Source organism: Carlito syrichta, unplaced genomic scaffold (assembly GCF_000164805.1).
Source record: "Carlito syrichta isolate Samal-C Ts95f unplaced genomic scaffold, Tarsius_syrichta-2.0.1 Scaffold307934, whole genome shotgun sequence".
NCBI classification, from domain to species: Eukaryota; Metazoa; Chordata; class Mammalia; order Primates; family Tarsiidae; genus Carlito; species Carlito syrichta.
Window position 1 is genome coordinate 917004 of NW_007252030.1, and position 17351 is coordinate 934354.

The 17351-nt window shown below is 39.5% G+C and overlaps 1 protein-coding gene across 1 annotated transcript in view; it reads left to right on the top strand.

Annotated features, from left to right (window-relative positions):
* Positions 1 to 185: 185 nt before the first annotated feature.
* The window catches only part of FRRS1 (ferric chelate reductase 1), a 64230-nt gene continuing 47064 nt past the window's right edge, over positions 186 to 17351 (top strand). The window contains 1 exon segment of the mRNA XM_008064719.2: positions 186 to 288. Coding sequence (XP_008062910.2) covers positions 186 to 288 — 103 coding nt within the window.

The following is a 17351-nucleotide window of genomic DNA, read 5'->3' on the forward strand; positions in this document are numbered from 1 at the left end:
AGTGTATCACAGATTCCTTTATTCTTCCTTAGTGAGGGGCCACATAATGTCATGTATATGAGAATTCTCTTTCCCCAGAACGCTGTTAGGAAACCTGATCCTTGTTTAGCACTTAGCAAGATGTCTTGTAGATATTTGACGGAGGAACCGTGTAAAACAGGTTTCTTACTTCTCGTTAGCAGGACATGGCCTGGATTGGCTGTATCCAGACTGGGAAGCAGGTGGCTGCGAGCGGGGACGGCACGCGAGGGTTCTGGGAGGCGGCGTCCCTCCGGCGCGAGTTTTTTGGTTTTTAAATATTAACCTTAAAACTCGGGGGGCTCCCTTTTATGTTTAAACCTCATGGCATCCTCGCCTGTGTGAAGGTTCCTTGAGGCTTACTTGTTTTTGAAAGTCTAGAAATCTTAGTCTCCCCTGCCCCCCCAGCCATTGGAATTCAGTGGGCTCTGGGTCACAAGGTGTTTGTTACCTCTGCACTTATTCCCCCCCCCCCGCCCCGCCGCCCCCGTCATTCTGTCCTAAAGGGCAAAGGAGATTTTTCTTCTTCCTTCCTTCCTTCCTCTTTCCTCTTTTTTCCCCTCCCTTTCTCCCTCTCTCTCTCTCTCTCTCTCTCTCTTTCCTTCCTTCCTTCCTCTTTTCTCTTTTTCCCCCTCCCTTTCTCCCTCTTTCTTTCTCTCTCTCTTTCTTTCTCCCTCTCTCTTTCTCTCTCTCTTTTTCTTTCTTTCTCTCTTTCTTTTCTTTCTTTCTTTCTTTCTCTCTCTCTTTTTTGTTCTCTCTCTCTCTCTCTCTCTCTCTCTCTTCCTTCCTTCCTTCCTTTCTTTCTCTTCCCTTCCTTCCCTCCCTCCCTAGGCCCCTTTCTTTTGCTCTCTTTCTCTCCATCTCTCCCCTCTCTTCCTCCCCTCTTCCCTTCCTCCTCTTCCCTTCCTCCTCCTCCCCTCTCCCTTTCTCTCTTTCTCTTTCTCTCTCTCATTCTTCAGCCAGGATCTGGAGTTCAGTTGCACAATCATGGTTCACTTAAGCCTTAACCTCCTGGGCTCAGGTGATCCTCTCACCTCAGCCTCCCAAGTACCTGGAACTACAGGCATGCACCTCCACACCTCACTGATTTTTAAGTTTTTTTTTTTTTTGTAGAGATGAGGTCTCACTATGTTGCCCAGGCTGGTCGCAAATTGCTGACCTCAAGCAATCTTCCTCCCAAAGTGCTCGGCCTCCCAAAATGCTGGAAATACAGGTGTGCACCACTGCTCCTGGCACCAAAGGAATTTTCAAATTGTAAATGTGTTATTAGGAATATTTCTTAACAAAGATAAACTTTTCAGTTCAGGTATTTTATTTTGCTTCTGAGTAAAAAAAAAAATGGAAAGGTTTGAGCATGGTACTTGGATAGAGCAGAGATGGGAGGCTTCAATTTGGGCATGATCAATTTGGTCTATTGGCTTGTTGAATGCACAGTTAGACTTGCTAATGATTTTGTTTGGCTGGAAGAGCATATCTGTATAGTCCTGTAGTCAGCCAGTGTGTGGATTCTCTTGTTGGCTGTAACCTCTGCTTCACGCCTGTCTATTTAGTTGGTGTCAGTTTTTTCTCAAAATTCAATTAAAAGTCACATTGTAGGAGTATTGCTTTTAAGGTTGTTTGCTCGTCAGAATGACAGGAGATCAAGGAGTCAGACTCCTTTACTGCTATCCAGAAGATGGTCATAAGACAAGTCACCAAATGTGGCAGAAAAATGTGATACACTTTTTTATTAGCAAAAACCAAAGCTCGTGCAGTTACCAAGGAGTGAGCAGTGATACCAGGTTGGCAGAACTAGGCAAGATTCCCAGGAAGGAGGACGATTTTATGTGGGAGATTTGTTAATAGTGGTCCTGATGATCACTGCATTTAGAGGCTTTGTAGATGTTATTTAATCCTCAGGCAAGGCCTTGATGCTGGTGGCATTGTCTCTATATAATAAGTGAGAAAACCAAGGTTGGGTGAGGTTCAGTGACTCGCCCTGCGGTGCCTGCTGGATTATACTAGGTAACCGGACTGGCGCAAACCCAAGACCATGAGATTTCAAAATCCATATACTTTACCATGTCGCCCAATGGTAGTTGATTACATTTTAGATGGATCTTGAAAGAGGGGTAAAGGTTTTGTTTAGTAAAACAAAAACAAACAAACAAATTAGTAAAAGCAACACAGAATATTTGAAAACAGATACAAAATCTAACCACCTTTAAATGTCATGTATTTCTGTGCAGTCTTTACATATACACACTTTGCCGTGGTTTTTAAATGCTAAAATGTGCTTTAAACACATATACACAGTATAAAGGAGATGAAAGTGAGGAAGTCCACTCTGCTTCCCATCCTGAACACACATGTTCTCCTTAAGGGTAACCGCTGTTGAGGACAGTCAGAAGCATGTGCAGAGGTTTTTTCCTGCCTTTTTTTCCTTTTTAAAGTCATGTATGTTTTAGTTCATGCCGCCTCGCTGTGCCGTTGGCCTGTTTTCATTTCTCAGTGCGGGGTGAGTGTGGATCCCCAGAAGCATGTGCGGATTTATGTCTCTATTTTTGTGAAATGAGTTAATACTTGCGAAATACTTAAAACAATGCCTAGCTCCTGGAAGGCTTCTTAGCCGTTGTCTTTGTCATCACCTACCCTGTTTCATTATTTTTATGGATACACCATGTTCTATAGCTTGGGTATAGCACAGTTTATTTTTATAACTACTTAAATTATCTTAACGTTTTGCTATTAGAAGTAATTCTTGCATAACGGTGTGGGTTTTTCTGTTGGATAAATTTCTAGAAGTGAAAATCCTAGGTCAGCGGATAAATATATTTTTAGCTTAATAGAGTATTGTCAAATTTCCTCTGAAACTGTTGCGATAGTTCTACCCTTATCTCTGTATGTGATAGTATTCATTTCTCCACATTGTTGCTTATATTGGAGTTATTGGTTTTTTGTATTTTATATGGAATGGTGGGCAGTTAATATACATAACTTCAGCGTAGTCTACAGAGATTTTTTTTTGTCTTGTTTTTTTCCCTACTTAGCAAATATCCATTTTTTCATGGGTAGGAATTTGATAGATGGAAAAATGGAGGTTCCAGTTAGAAGGCCGGACTTGAGTAGTTATTGTCATCTAAACAGAAATCCATACACAGGTAAAAACTTGAGTTCAGGCATTGTGGAGATGTGGGGAGGAGGCAATCGAGAGATTTAGGAAATATTATCCTAGGGGTGATCACTGAGGCCGTGGAAGTGATGATCCTGTGGAGAAAAGGCATGGAAAAAGAAGAGAACCAAGAGAAGTCCTGGGGATGGCTAGCTTCATGTGAGAGACGGAAACAGGAACCAGACTCCAGATAGTGTTGCAGTGACTACTTATAACATTTAATCTGGGTTCTAGTTGGGCTGTCCCTTCCCGTCCCTCAAAGTTGGATTCTCACTCTTCTCTTTCTACTTCTGGCTCTCCTGTCCTGCTCTTTCTGAATCCTTTCTCCTTCCCAAGGCCTTATTTTCATGCCGGGTCACTCTCAAGGGTCTGACCTGAAATTGTGGATAGCTTGGTGGTTAAAACCTCAGAAAGTGGCTGGAGACCATGCTCACCTCTCATTTGCTGTGACTTTGGCAGGTGTCTTCATCAGCGCCTTATTTTACATATTGGGGGACAATAACACCCCCTACAGGTTATCGTGAAGACTGCACACTGAGTCCTCTACATGAAGTCGGCCGTGTTGGAATCCCCTACTGATTGCCAGTCTTTCTATTATTATTTTCTTCCATATCTCTAAATTACTATACTGAAATGCAATTTCTAAAATTCTGTCCCTGTGTGATCTCAGGCAGTATTTTTTAAATGACCTCTGTGGGCCTCAGTTTCCATACCAGTAAAAATACCATAGTGTGTTTCTTCCAAGGAGTTGCGTTCACACGTGTAAAGCTGGGCTGTGATGACTGCAGTAGAGCAAACATTCGATCGAATAGCAGCATCACTCAGTGACAGATCAGTGTCATTTTCTTTTGTCTCACTTATTCTTTGTGTCTGGAGAGAGGAACCCATTCTACTTTGTTCTGAAGACGGGATTGTTGTGTGGCCCATGTGGAATGAGCCAAATGAAACCTCTGTATGATGTAGGGAGATGTTTGCTTCCGATGCTTTTTCCAGAAGGTGAGTAAAGAAAGTGGAAAGATTACCTACTGATGGTGCCGTGATTAGGAAAACCAGAGTTAGATTTCAGAGCACCAAATTACTTTTTTTCCACTGGTTTTCTCTGCCTTTCCCTTTAATTTGTGTTACTTTCCCTCAAATTCCCAAATCTTTTTCAGAAGTCCTTTCTCGCATCTTAAGTTGTCAGAGCTGACAGATCTCAGATTGGTGTTCAATGTACCATTTTTTTGGGTATTCTTTGTTTTTTAGAACCGTCTCTGAGAATGTTGTGACTCCAAGTGATAATTTAAAAAATCATTTTTCTCTTTACTTCCTGCTGTGAAAATGGAGTCCAAAACATTTTTATCTGGTGAAGTGGAAATACTTGACCTATTTTTCAATTTTCCTATAATTTGAGATTCGGCTATCGAAGTCAATTTAATTTTTGATGTGGAGGTTTCCTATGAAGATAAAGTTAAATGACTAGGAAGAAAAGGAACAAGTTTTCTGAACTATTTTGGAATGTTTGAGCAAATTAAATACAGATGCAAGAAATATATGAAAGTCTCAGTTGTCTAACCATAGTAATGTTCAGAAGAAATTAACACATATTGGTGATGTGGAAAGTTAACAGTGTTGTTAAATAACAGCAGTGACCAATTATTGACAACTTACTGTTTTTAGGTATCCTTGGATTTTACATCCATTCTTTTTAAAATTTGTTTCTTTTTTTTTTTTTTTTTTGTCTCTTTTGAGTCAGAGGCTCACTCTATCACCCAGTCTGAGTGCAGAGCCACATTCACGACTCGCTGCAGCCTTGGCTCAGGAGATCCTTCCACCTCAGCCTTCCAGGTAGTTGGGTCTGTAGGCATGTACCACCATGCCTGGTTCATTTTTGTGGAGATGAGGTCTCGCTATGTTGCCCAAGCTGATCTCAAACTTCTGGACTCAGGCAATCCTCTTGCCTTGGACTTCCAAAGTGCTGGGGTTATAGACATGAGCCACTGCACCCAGGCCATTTTACATCCATTCTTTTGTTTTTGTTTTGAGTTGGAGTCTCACTGTCGCCCAGACTGGAGTGCAGTGGCCGCTTCCTGCCACCGCAGCCTCGACCTGCTGGGCTCCGGCGATCCTTCCGCCTCAGACTTCCAAGTAGCTGGAACTACAGGTGTGTGCTACCACGCCTGGCTAATTTTTCTGATTTATTGTAGAGATGAGGTCTCGCCTGCCCAGGCGGGTCTCGAACCCATGGGCTAAGGCAATCCACTCACCTCAGCCTCCCAAAGGCGTGGGATTACAGGCTGAGCCACCGAGCCTGGCTTACATCCATTCTTTTATGGAGCTTTAGTTCTATGAAACAAGTTTCTGCATTGCTGCCCAGACTCTTATAAAGTGGAGTAACATTTTGTATTAGGTAAGCTAATTTGATTTCAACCTTTGTCTCATTTCACCTTGCACTCCCATGGTTCACTGAGAAATGTGGGTCCTTGCCAGACCTGTTTGCTTTCTGACTTTTTCTTTCTCCACGTAGGGAGCACCGATGTGTAGTGAAGAGAACACGGATGTTGTGGTTAGATTTAGGTTTGAATTTTAAAAGCATGAATGATTCAGGGTGCATGCCTTAACCTCAGTTTCCTCATCTCTGCTAGGAAGATAATATCTGCTTGTCGAAAGAATTACATCAGATGCAGTTTCTAGTTGCAGGTTATCACCAACTGTTTGTTTCTTTTCCTCTTTCTCCACCCAGTGTCTTCTTTCTCTCCCCTCGATGGTAAAACCGTCATCCTTTTCTTTCTCCTTGTCACAGAAGTTTCATTGCTTTCTGTTTGTGTTTTGTGCTTTGTCTTAACTTTCTGACTGTATTGATCCTCTGTCCCTTTGTGGTTCTGTCGGTTTTTCTCAACATCTTTTCATCTAACTCCACCACTCAGCAGGTGGACACTGACTTTCCCCTCTGCTGCCAGTCCCTCCAGGTTTCTGGCCACAGTGCAGAGTCTGCCAAGTTTGCCTCAGATCCTTGATGAAATGCTGAGTTTTCAAGTGTGCGGTATCCCCAAGTTAGTATCTGATTCAATTTGGGATTTCAATTCCATTTTCTAAGAGAAGCAATATTGTAAATGGTCGTTCTGTGTCCAGGCCAAAAACATGTTTAAAGTCATAAATTAATTAAAATACAATGTACTTGTACCAAAATAAGAGAAAACAATGCCCTTGTAATTCCAGTTAAAAAAAAAAAAAAAAAAAAATGAAAACAGCATTCCCTAGGAGGTAGCTGTTTACCTTGAACCTTGTAGAATGTCATTGATAGAAATTCTAAAAGGAACTTTCAAGTGCTGGAATGATAGCAGTGTTTTTATATCGTGATTAATTAAAAAAACAGAGATTCACTATGAGAATGCTCATTTGTTTGTTGTTTTCTAGTTCTGTTTGGGCTCACAAATGAAATGAAGTGAGGATAAGGCATTTTCATTGGATAAAACCATCTCCTGTCTCCAAGAATCTCCAGTGTTGCTTGGGCTGTTTGTTCCTTCTTTAGTTCTGAGAACATTCCTTTTTTACTGAAATCCTTGGTATTCCTGATTTCGAGCTTGATTCAAGGCTGAAATTTAATGGTCTAGTATGCCTTACAGGAATGTCTTTCAAACTGTAGGTTACGATCCATTGGGAGGTTGTGAAATAACAATTCAGTATGATGTAACCAGCAGAAAATGAAAAAGGCAGGAATAGAAAATATATGCATTTATAACATGTGGTAAAGGTAAATAGTGTCTCTTGAAATGTTTGTTGGATCATAATGTAAAACTATTTCTTATTTTGGGTATTGTAAAAAAATAGATCCACTGTATTAGGAAAAAAAGCCCCTTTTCAAATTATTTAGATATTTTATAGCAAACTATTTTGGTTAAGTTTTTGCTTTTATGCGTCTTATTCTTTATAATTAAGAGTGCTTTGTCAGGCCTGGTGTGGTGGCTCTTGCCTGTAATGCCAGCACTTCGGGAGACTGAGGTCGGAGGATTGCTTGAACCCAGGAGTTCAAGACCACCCTGGGCCATATAGTGAGACCTCATCTGTACCAAAAAAAAAAAAAAAAATTGCTGGGCATGGTGGTGTGTGCTTGTAGTCCCAGCTACTTCGGAGGCTGAGGCAGGAGGATTGCCTGAGCCCATGAGGTCAAGGTTGTGGTGAGCCATGATTATGCCACTACACTCCAGCCTGGATGGCAGAGTGAGAGCTCAACTCACAAAAAAAAAAAAAAAAAAAAAAAAAAAAGAATGCTCTGTTACCTCATACCTATGTATTAATTAAGACTTGGAGTGCATGCCTACTCCTGTGTCCTGGGACAAGAGAGTGGGTGTTACTGGGCTGAGTTCCCACACTTTGTTTCTGTGTGCAGGACAACTTTTCAACTCCTTTGATACCTTAATGTAAAATGAATGACTAACAAGAGCTAGACCCTGAAGGCCTTGTCACTAGGTGTGGTTCAGCATTGACTAGCTTCATCATCTGACATGGTTTTAAAAAATAGGTTTTCCTCCATCTTTCCTCATTCTCACATGCTCTTGGAGTCATGCAACGAAAAGACATTTAAGGACCAACTTATTTAAAAAAATCTTTAGTTAACACACACTCCATTTTCTAATGCCTTTCTCACACCTAAATGTTTTTCAATTGGATTCTTCTGGATTTGTCTCAATTTTACTTTGTTGTAATAAATATATTGTCTTCATTAAAACCCCTTGCCTCCATGGCCTACAATCACAATGATAATGAAGTTTTCATCCAAATACAAGAAAAATACAAAAGAAATGCATTTTCATCCAAATACGAGAATCCACTTGTTTGGAAGTTTGGTCTTTTTGTGAGATGTAGATAGGATGTGGTGTAAACAGTCCATATATTAGTCTTTTGCTAAGTGTCTTTGCTAACTGTATAAGTCTCAATAGGTTTGGGAATATTTCAGTTAGATAACCAGGTTAGCCTCTTTTTTAATCTTTTAAAATGGTAGATCTGTCTTTGTCTTGGCTGACAAAATGCAAGTTATGATCTTTTTTGCTTTATCCTCTGTATTGTATACACACTTAAATGTGAATTTTTTCTTTTTTTGAGTAGGAGTCTCAGTCTGACGTCCAAGCTGGAGTGTAGTGGCATGCTCATGGCCACCACAACCTTGACCTGCTGGGTTAAGGTGATCCTTCCACCTCAGCCTTCCAAGTAGCTGGAACTACAGGCATGCATCACCATGCCCGGCTAATTTTTTGATTTATTGTAGAGACAAAGTCTCACCATGTTGTCAGAGTGGGCTCGAACCCATGGGCCCAGGCAATCCTCTCATCTCGACCTCCCAATGTACTGGGAGACAGGCGTGAACCACTGCACCCGGCAAATATGAATATTAACAATTTATAAAAATCATGCAAACTGGTGTTTTTCCTATACTTGAAACATGACCTTATAATATAATAGCTTTTTATAGACATCTCATGATTTTAGCTTAAATGATTCCATGAATAACTGTTGTTCCCTTTCTTATCATAATCATGTGATTTGTTGGTATAGGTTGACTAGCGTTAATGTATTAGCTTGAAAAAAAAGTTGTTCCTTAAAACTTTGAGTGGAAAATCATCATTAGTCATTATAATGAAAGCAGAACTTGACTTTGAACAGTCAGCATTTCACAAAGGCCATTGTACATGTCCCTCTCTGACCTTGTTATTATATTTTCCTAATGAATATCAGATGGTGGTATCTTAGTCACTTCTCCTTCCCATCTCATTCTTGCTCAGATAATTCCCCATATGCTTTTCTACTTTGATTTCCTAAAATCAAAAGATTTTGGAGTTGAAAGTGGCCTTGAATTTCTTCTGATTCACCTGCTATATTTTGCGAATGATCAAATTGGGACTTAGAGAGATTCCGTGACTTGGCTGATCTTCATCAGCTACTCAGTGCATGTCAGAGACTGGGTCTCAAATCTTGTTCCTGCTTTTACCTGACAGGAAGCCAGTGCCAAATAAATATTTGCTAAACGGAACTAACTCTTCCCACCATGCCATTCTTCAGGTGAGTGGCACATTACTCCATTTAATCTTCTTAATAGGGGCAGAGTCACATGGTTTAAACTGTGACCACAATTCTCTCCAGTACATCTTGTATGGTCCTTAAAGGTCTGCCACTAAAAAAAAAAAAAAAGACTTGGAAGACAGGTTTGAATAAAAAACTCCCTTACTGCCCTGCTCTTTAGCACTTACTTTCTTGAATATTTTGCTTCCTGTAGTAATCAACCATTTTCAAAGTTACGCTTTTCCTTTGAGTTTACAGAAAAATCTTGTGGTTCTCTGATGCTGTATATATTTTTTTCAGAAGCTCTTTATTGGTTCATTTGTTTCTTTTGCTCATCCTTAAGTGAAGAGAATTCTCCCGGCTTTGATGTTTGGTGAAAGAGAAGGGTAGTCGTACTTTGGCTCCTGTGCTCTTTATTCTGGTTCACCTGCTATATTTTGTGAATGATGTGACTGAGACTTAGAGAGATTTAGTAACCCTATCTGCTTGGTAACTCCTGAAAGAAGGTGCAGTGTTGGTTAAAATGTGCATCCCTCAGTAGGGTCCCCGTGGGTTAGCAGGAATTCTTGTGATTTGCCTCCATGGAGGATTCGTTCATATGACTATATATGCATTTGATGCTGTACACTGTTCTCTAAGCACTTCTGTTGCCTCACACAGATTTTGATACATTGTGTTTTCATTATCATTTAAGGTATTTTTAACTTCTCTTGAGACTTCTTCTTTTACCCAGGTGTTACTCAGGAGTGTGTTGTTTAATCTCCAAGTATTTTGGGATTTTCCAGCTGTCTCTTTGTTATTAATTTCTAATTTAATTACATTGTGGTCTGAGAGCAGACATTGCATGGTTTCTATTCTTTTAAATTTGTTAATGTATGTTTTATGGCCCAGAATGTGAGCTGTCTTGGTGAGAATTCTGTGTGAACTTGAAAGGAATGTCTATTCTGCTATTGTTGAATGAAGCCATCTATAGATGTCCATTATATCCAGGTACCTGATGGCGCTGTTGAGTTGAACTGTATCCAACTGGCTGGATCTGTTGAGGGAGGGTGTTGAATAGTGGATTTGTCTATTTCTCCCTGTAGTTCTATTAGCTTTTGCCTCACTTATATTTGTGCTCTGTTGTTAGGTGCATGCACATTCAGGATTGCTACATCTTCTTGGAGAATCAACCCCTTTATTACTATGTAAAGTTCTCTATATTCCAGATAATGCTCCTTGGTTTGAAGTCTGCTATCTGAAATTAATATACTCTCACTTTCTTTAAATTAGTTTTAGCATGGTCTATCTTTCTCTATTTATTTACTTTTAATTTATATGTTTCTTTACATTTAAAGTAGGTTTCTTGTAGACAACATATAGGGTCTGATTTTTTATCTACTCTGACAATTTCTGTTTTTTAATTGGTGCATTTAGACAGTTGGTGTTTAAAGTGATTATTGATTTACAGGCATACCTTGTTTTATTGTGATTTACTTTATTGTGCGTGGTAGATATTGCATGTTACAGAAACTGGATGTCTCTGGCAAGCATACACTGAGCACCTGCATTGATGCCATTTTTCCCGATATGAGGTGCAGGGCTGACATGAGCTGCATGTGCTCACTTTGTGCCTCTGTGTCACATTTTGGTCATTTTCAAAATATTTCAAGCCTTTTCCATGTTATTCTATCTGTTATGGCGATCTGTGATCAGTGATCTTTGATGTTACTATTGTAATTGTTTTGGGAAGCCACAAATTACACCTATGTGAGATGGCAAACTTAATCAACTGGCCGATCTCCGTCTCTCTCCCTCTTCTCAGGCCTTCCTACTCCCTAAGACACCACAATATTGAATATTAATTAGACTAATTAATAACTGTACAATGGCCTCTACGTGTTCAATTGAAAAAAAGAGTAGCATGTCTGTCACTTGAAATAAAAAAACTAGAAACAATTAAACTTAGTGAGAAAGGCATGTTGAAAGCCAAGAAAGGCCAAAAGCCAGACCTCTTGTGGCAGTTAGCCACGTTGTGAATGCAAAGAAAAAGTTCTTGAAGGAAATCGAAAGTGTTACACCAGTGAGCACACAAATGATGAGAAAGCAAAACAGCCTTATTGCTAACATAGAGAAAGTTGCAGAGGTCTGGATAGAACATTAAACCAGCCATAGCATTTTCTTAAGTCAAAGCCTAAGCCAGAACTAGGCTATAACTCCCTTTAATTCTATGAAGGCTGAGAGAGGTGAGGAAGTGACAGAAGACTTTGAAGCAAGCAGAGGTTGGTTCATGAGGTTTAAGGAAAGAATCCATCTCTGTAACAAAGTGCACGTGAAGCAGCAAGTGCTGACAGAGAAACTGCAACAAGTTCTCCAGAAGATCTTGCTAAGGTCATGGATGAAGGTAGCTACTCTAAACAACATGGATGAAGGTAGCTACTCTAAACAACAGAGTTTCAATGTAGACCAAACGGCCTTCTATTGGAAGAAGATGACATTGGAAACTCATAGCTGGAGAGGAGAAGTCAATGCTTGGTTTCAAAGGACAGCCTGGTTCTTCTGTAGGGACTAATTCAGTTGGTGATTTTTTTTTTTGAGTTGGAGTCTCACTCTGTCGCCCAGACTGGAGTGCAGTGGCTGCTCCTGGCCACCGCAGCCTCGACCTGTTGGGCTCTGGCGATCCTTCCACCTCAGCCTTCCAAGTAGCCGGAATTACAGGCGTGCGCTACCACGCCCGGCTGATTTTTTTAAAAGTTTATTGTAGAGATGAGGTCTTGCTGCCCAGGCGGGTCTCGAACCCGTGGCTCAGGCAATCCACTCATCTCAGCCTCCCAAAGGCGCGGAATTACAGGCTGAGCCACCGAGCCCGGCTTCAGTTGGTGATTTTAAGTTGAGCCAGTGCTCATTTACCATTTCAAAAATCCTAGGTCCATGGAAAACGATGCCAAATCTGCTTTGCTTATGCTTCCTAAAAACGAAGCAACAAAGCCTGCATGACAGCACATCTGTTTACAGCATGGTTTACTGAATGTTTAAGCCCATGGTTGAGATCTACTGTTCAGAAAAACTTCTTTCAAAATATTACGGCTCCTTGAACTGCACCCAGTCACTCAAGAGCTCTGACAGAAATGTATAGTACAAAGGAGATTAATGTTGTTTTCATGCTTCTAACACAACTTCCATGGATCGAGCAGTAATTTTGACTTTTAAGTTTTATTATTTAATAATACATTTTGTAAGGCCATTGCTGCCATAGATAGTATGCTTCCTCTGATGGAGCTGGTCCAAGTAAATTGAAAGCCTTCTTGATTTTAACATTCTATATGCCATTAATAACATTTGTGATTCATGGGAGGAGGTCACAGTATCAACACTAAAATGAGTTTGGGAGAAGTTGACTTCAACCCAGATAGATGATTTTGAGGGGGTCAAGATTTCAGTGGAGGAAGTCACTGCAGATGTGGTGGAAATAGCAAGAGTTAGAATTAGAAGTGGAACCTGGAGATGTGACTGAATTGTAGCAACCTCATGATAAAACTGTAATGGATGAGGAGTTGTTGTTTATGGATGAGCAAAGATAGTGGTTTCTTGAGATGAAATTTCTTGGGAAGTTGCCATGAACATCAAAGGATTTAAGATGTTACATAAACTTAGTTGATGAAGCAGCAGCAGGGTTTAAGGGTTTAAGAGAATTGACTCCAATTTTGAAAGACATTCTATTGTCGGTAAAATTCTTTTTTAAAATAATTTTATTTTTAAAATTATTATTTTAAAGTTGTGGGGTACAATTCAGGCCTAGGTATACAGATGATCATTGTACAGGAAAAGTTTAGGCCTCACTTTGAGATCAGGTACCCTTACTGATGAAGTGTGCCCACCTGCTCCCTTCCCTGGCAGTTTCCCACTACTGCCAATCCCTTTCTTATAGTATTATGATAATTGTTCAGTGTCCGCTTATGAGTGAGAACATGTGGCACTCAGTAGTTTGTTTCTATGATAGATCACTGAATATTATAGACTCTAAATTCATCCAAGTTGCTACAAAGTTCATAATTTTGTCCTTCTTTATGGCTGTGTAATATTGCACCATGTATATGTACCATATTCTTAAGATTCAGTCCACTTTCGATGTGCAGTTCGGTTGATTCCATGTTTTTGCAGTTGTGAATAGTGTGGCAATAGACATGCATGTGCAGATGCATTTTTTGTAGAATGTTTTGTTTCTTTGGGTATATTCCCAGAAGGGGGATTGCTGGGTTGTATATGAGGTTGATTTTTAGATCTTTTAGGAATTGCCAAACTGTTTTCCACAGAGGTTGTACTAGTTTACACTCCCACCAACAGTGTAGAAATGTTCCCTTTTCCCTGCATCCTATCCAGCATCTGTTGTTTTTTTGTGTTATTGATGATGACCATCCTGACTGGAGTTAGGTGGTGTCTCAATGTGGTTTTAATTTGCATTTCTTTGATGACTAGTGAGGCTGAGCATTTTTTCATGTATCTGTTGGTTGCTCATATGTCTTCTTTTGAGAAGTGTTTATTCATATCTTTTTTGCAATTTTTAATAGGACTGCTTATTTTTTTTCTTTTTGGCATGTTTGAGTTTCATGTAGATACTAGATGTTAGGCCTTTGTCAGATATACAGTTGGCAAATATTTTTTCCAGTCTGAGGGCTGTCTCCCTGTTCTTGCAATGGTTTCTTTGGCTTTGCAGAAGCTTGTCAGTTTGATGCGGTCCCACTTGTCTATCTTATCTGTTATGACATGGCATTTTGGGTTTTGATCAGGAATTGGTTCCAGTTCTAATTTCCATAAGGGTGTCATCTGCATTTTTTAAGGTTCTTATAGTTTGAGGTTTTACATTTAGGTCTTTGATCCATTTAGAGTTGATTTTTATGTATGGTGATAGGTAGGGGTCTTGTTTTGACCTTCTGCATGTGGTTAGCTAGTTTTCCCTCCACCATTTACTGAATAAGTTCTCTTCTCCCCAGTAGTTGATGGTGGAGCCTTTGTCGAATATGAATTGGTTGAGAAATTGAGGTTTTGCTTCTGGAATCTCTATTTGATCTATATGCCTGTTCTTGTACCAATACCAGGCGGTTTTGATTATTGTAGCCTTATAATAAAGTTAAAGTCTGGAAGTGTGATACCCGCTTTGTTTCTTTTGCTGAGGATTGTTTTGGCTATTATGAAGTCATTTGTGATTCCATATAAATTTCTGTATTGTTGTTTTCATGTCTGAGAAGAATGGTGCTGGTAATTTAATGAGTATTGTGTTAAATCTGTAGATTCCCTTGCGTAGGATGGACATCTTAACAGTTGATTCTTCCAGTCCATGAGCCTGGGATATTTTCCCATTTGTTTGTGTCATCTTTGATTTATTTGAGCAATGTTTTGTAGTTTTCATTGTAAAGATCTTTCACTTCTCTGGTTAGGAAGATGTCAAGGTTATGTCATGTTTTTTGTGGCAACTGTGAATGGGATTGTACTTTTTATTTGGTTCTCTGCCTGTTTGTTGTTGGTGTATAAGAATGCTATTGTCTTTTACACATTGATTTTGTAACCTGAGATTTTGCCAAAGGCCTTCATCAGTGCAAGAAGGTTTTTTATTCTCTTGGATTTTCAAGGTATAGAATTATATCGCCCACAAAGAGGGATACCTTAACTTCCTCTTTCCCTACTTGGATACCTCTGATTTCCTTCTCTTGTTTGATTGCTCTGCTAGGACTTACAACATTATGTTGAACAAGAGGGGTAAAAGTGGGCAGCCTTGTCTTATTCTGGTTTTCAGGGGAAATTCTTCCAATTTCTGTTTAGCAATATGTTGGCTATGTGTTAACTGTACATGGCTCCTACTATTTTGAGGTATGTTCCCTCTATGCCTAGGTGTTCAAGGGTTTTTATCAAGAAGCGATGCTGGATTTTATTGAAAACGTTTTCTGCATCTAATGATTTAATCATGTGGTTCCTATTTTTACATATGTTGACATATTTAATTACGTTTATGGTCTTGTGGATGTTGAACCTGCCCTGCATCCCAGGGATGAAGCCTACTTGGTCATGGTAGATGATTTTTGTGGTGTGTTGTTGGATCTGATTTGCTAGAATCTTGTTGAGTATTTTTGCATCTATGTTCATTAAGGATATTGGCCAGTAGCTCTCTTTCTTTTTTGTATCTTTACCTGGTTTGGATATCAGTGTGATGTTAGCTTCATAAAATGATTTGGGGAGAGTTCCATCCTTCCTGAAAGGAGGCAACTGATGCAGCCAGCTTCATTGTCATCTTATTTTAAGAACATTCTACAGCCATCCCAGCGTTAGCAACCACCACCCTGATCAGTCAGCACCCATTGAAATTGAGGCAGGACCCTCCACCAGCAAAAAGGTTCATGGAAGGCTCATGGAAGGCTCAGAGGATCATTAGCATTTTTTAGCAAGAAGGTACTTTAAAATTAAGGCATATAAATTGTTTTTAAGACATAATGCTGTTGCATACCTAATAGTGTTCAGAATAGTGTAAATATAACTTTTATATGCATGGAAAATGTGCGACTCACTTTATTAAGATCACAGTGGTCTGGAACCAAACATGTAATATCTAGGAGGTATGCTTGTAGTTGGATTATTATCTACCATATTTGGTACTGTTTACTATTTGTAGCTCTTGTTCTTTGTTCCTATTTTTGTCTTTCATTCTTTTTCTGCCTTTTGTGGTTTCCTTTTCTTTTCTTTTCTTTTTTAATCAAGATCTCACTTAGGCTGGAGTGCAGTGTCACAATCATGGCTCACAGCAGCCTTGACCTCCTTGACTCAGAAGGTCTTCCCACCTCAGCCTCAAAAAGTAATTGGGACTACAGGCACTCGCCACCACACCCAGCTAATTGTTTGATTTTTTTGTAGAGACGAGGTCTCACTGTGTTGCCTAGGCTGCTGTCAAACTTCTGGGCTAGAGCGATCCTCCTGCTTTGGCCTCTCAAAGTGCTGAGATTACAGATGTCAGCAGCCTAGCTGCTGCTTTTATGATTTTAACTGAACATTTTATATGACTCAATTTTCTGTCCTTTATTAATATATTAGTTATACTTCTATTTTTAACTTTTTGGAGTGGTTGCCTGAAGAATTTGCAATATATATCTATAACTAATCCCAGACCACTTTCAAATAATACTGTACCACTTTCCAGGTAGTACAAGCACCTTATAATAAAATAATCCTAATTCCTACCTTTTCTTTATATCATTGCTGTCATTTATTGTGCTGATATAGAAGCATATGTGCATATATACGTAAGTATATATGTATATACAGAGGGTGCCAAAAAATATTTACACATTTGAAGAAGGGAAAAAACTATTAAAATTGTAATACTCAGCAAAATGAACACAAGTTATGTCTGACTTCTGCAATTACAAGAGGTGTTCAAAGTGGTTACTGTCAGCATCCAGACAATTCTGATTATGGCGAATGTCTCTCAACATCACTTATAAAATGTGCATGCATTTTTGGCACCCCAGTATGTATAAATGCTTATATACATTGTTATTTTGAACAAACTGTACATGTTAGATAATAAGAATAAGAAAAATTTTTTACTTTACCTTCACTTTATTCCCTCTCCAACACCCTTTGTCTTTATGTAGGTCTGAGTTTCTGAACTTTATAATTTTTTTCTCTAAAGTTTTTTTTGTTTTTTGTTTTTGTCTTTTTGTTTTTTGAGTCAGTCTCACGCTGTCTCTCAGGCTGGAGTGCAGTGGCACCCTCATGGCCACTGCAGCATTGACCTGCTGGGCTTGGGTGATCTTTCCACCTCAGTTTTCCAAGTAGCTGGAATTACAGGCTTGCAGCACCATGCCTGCTAATTTTTTGATTTATTGTAGAGACGAGGTCTTGCCATGTTGCCCAGGTTGGTCTTGAACCTGTGGGTTCAGGCAATTCTCTCGCCTCAGCCTCCCAAAGTGCTAGGATGACAGGCGTGAGCCCCAGCACCTGGCTTCTCTAAATAATTTTTAAAAAAACATTTCTTGCAAGGTGATTCTCTGGCAACAGATTCCTCAATTTTGTTTGTCTGACGAGGTCTTCATTTCTTCTTCCCTTCTAAGGATTAATTTCTCAGGATATAGAATTCTAAGTTGGTATTGTCTTCTCTCAACACTTTAAATAGTTCACT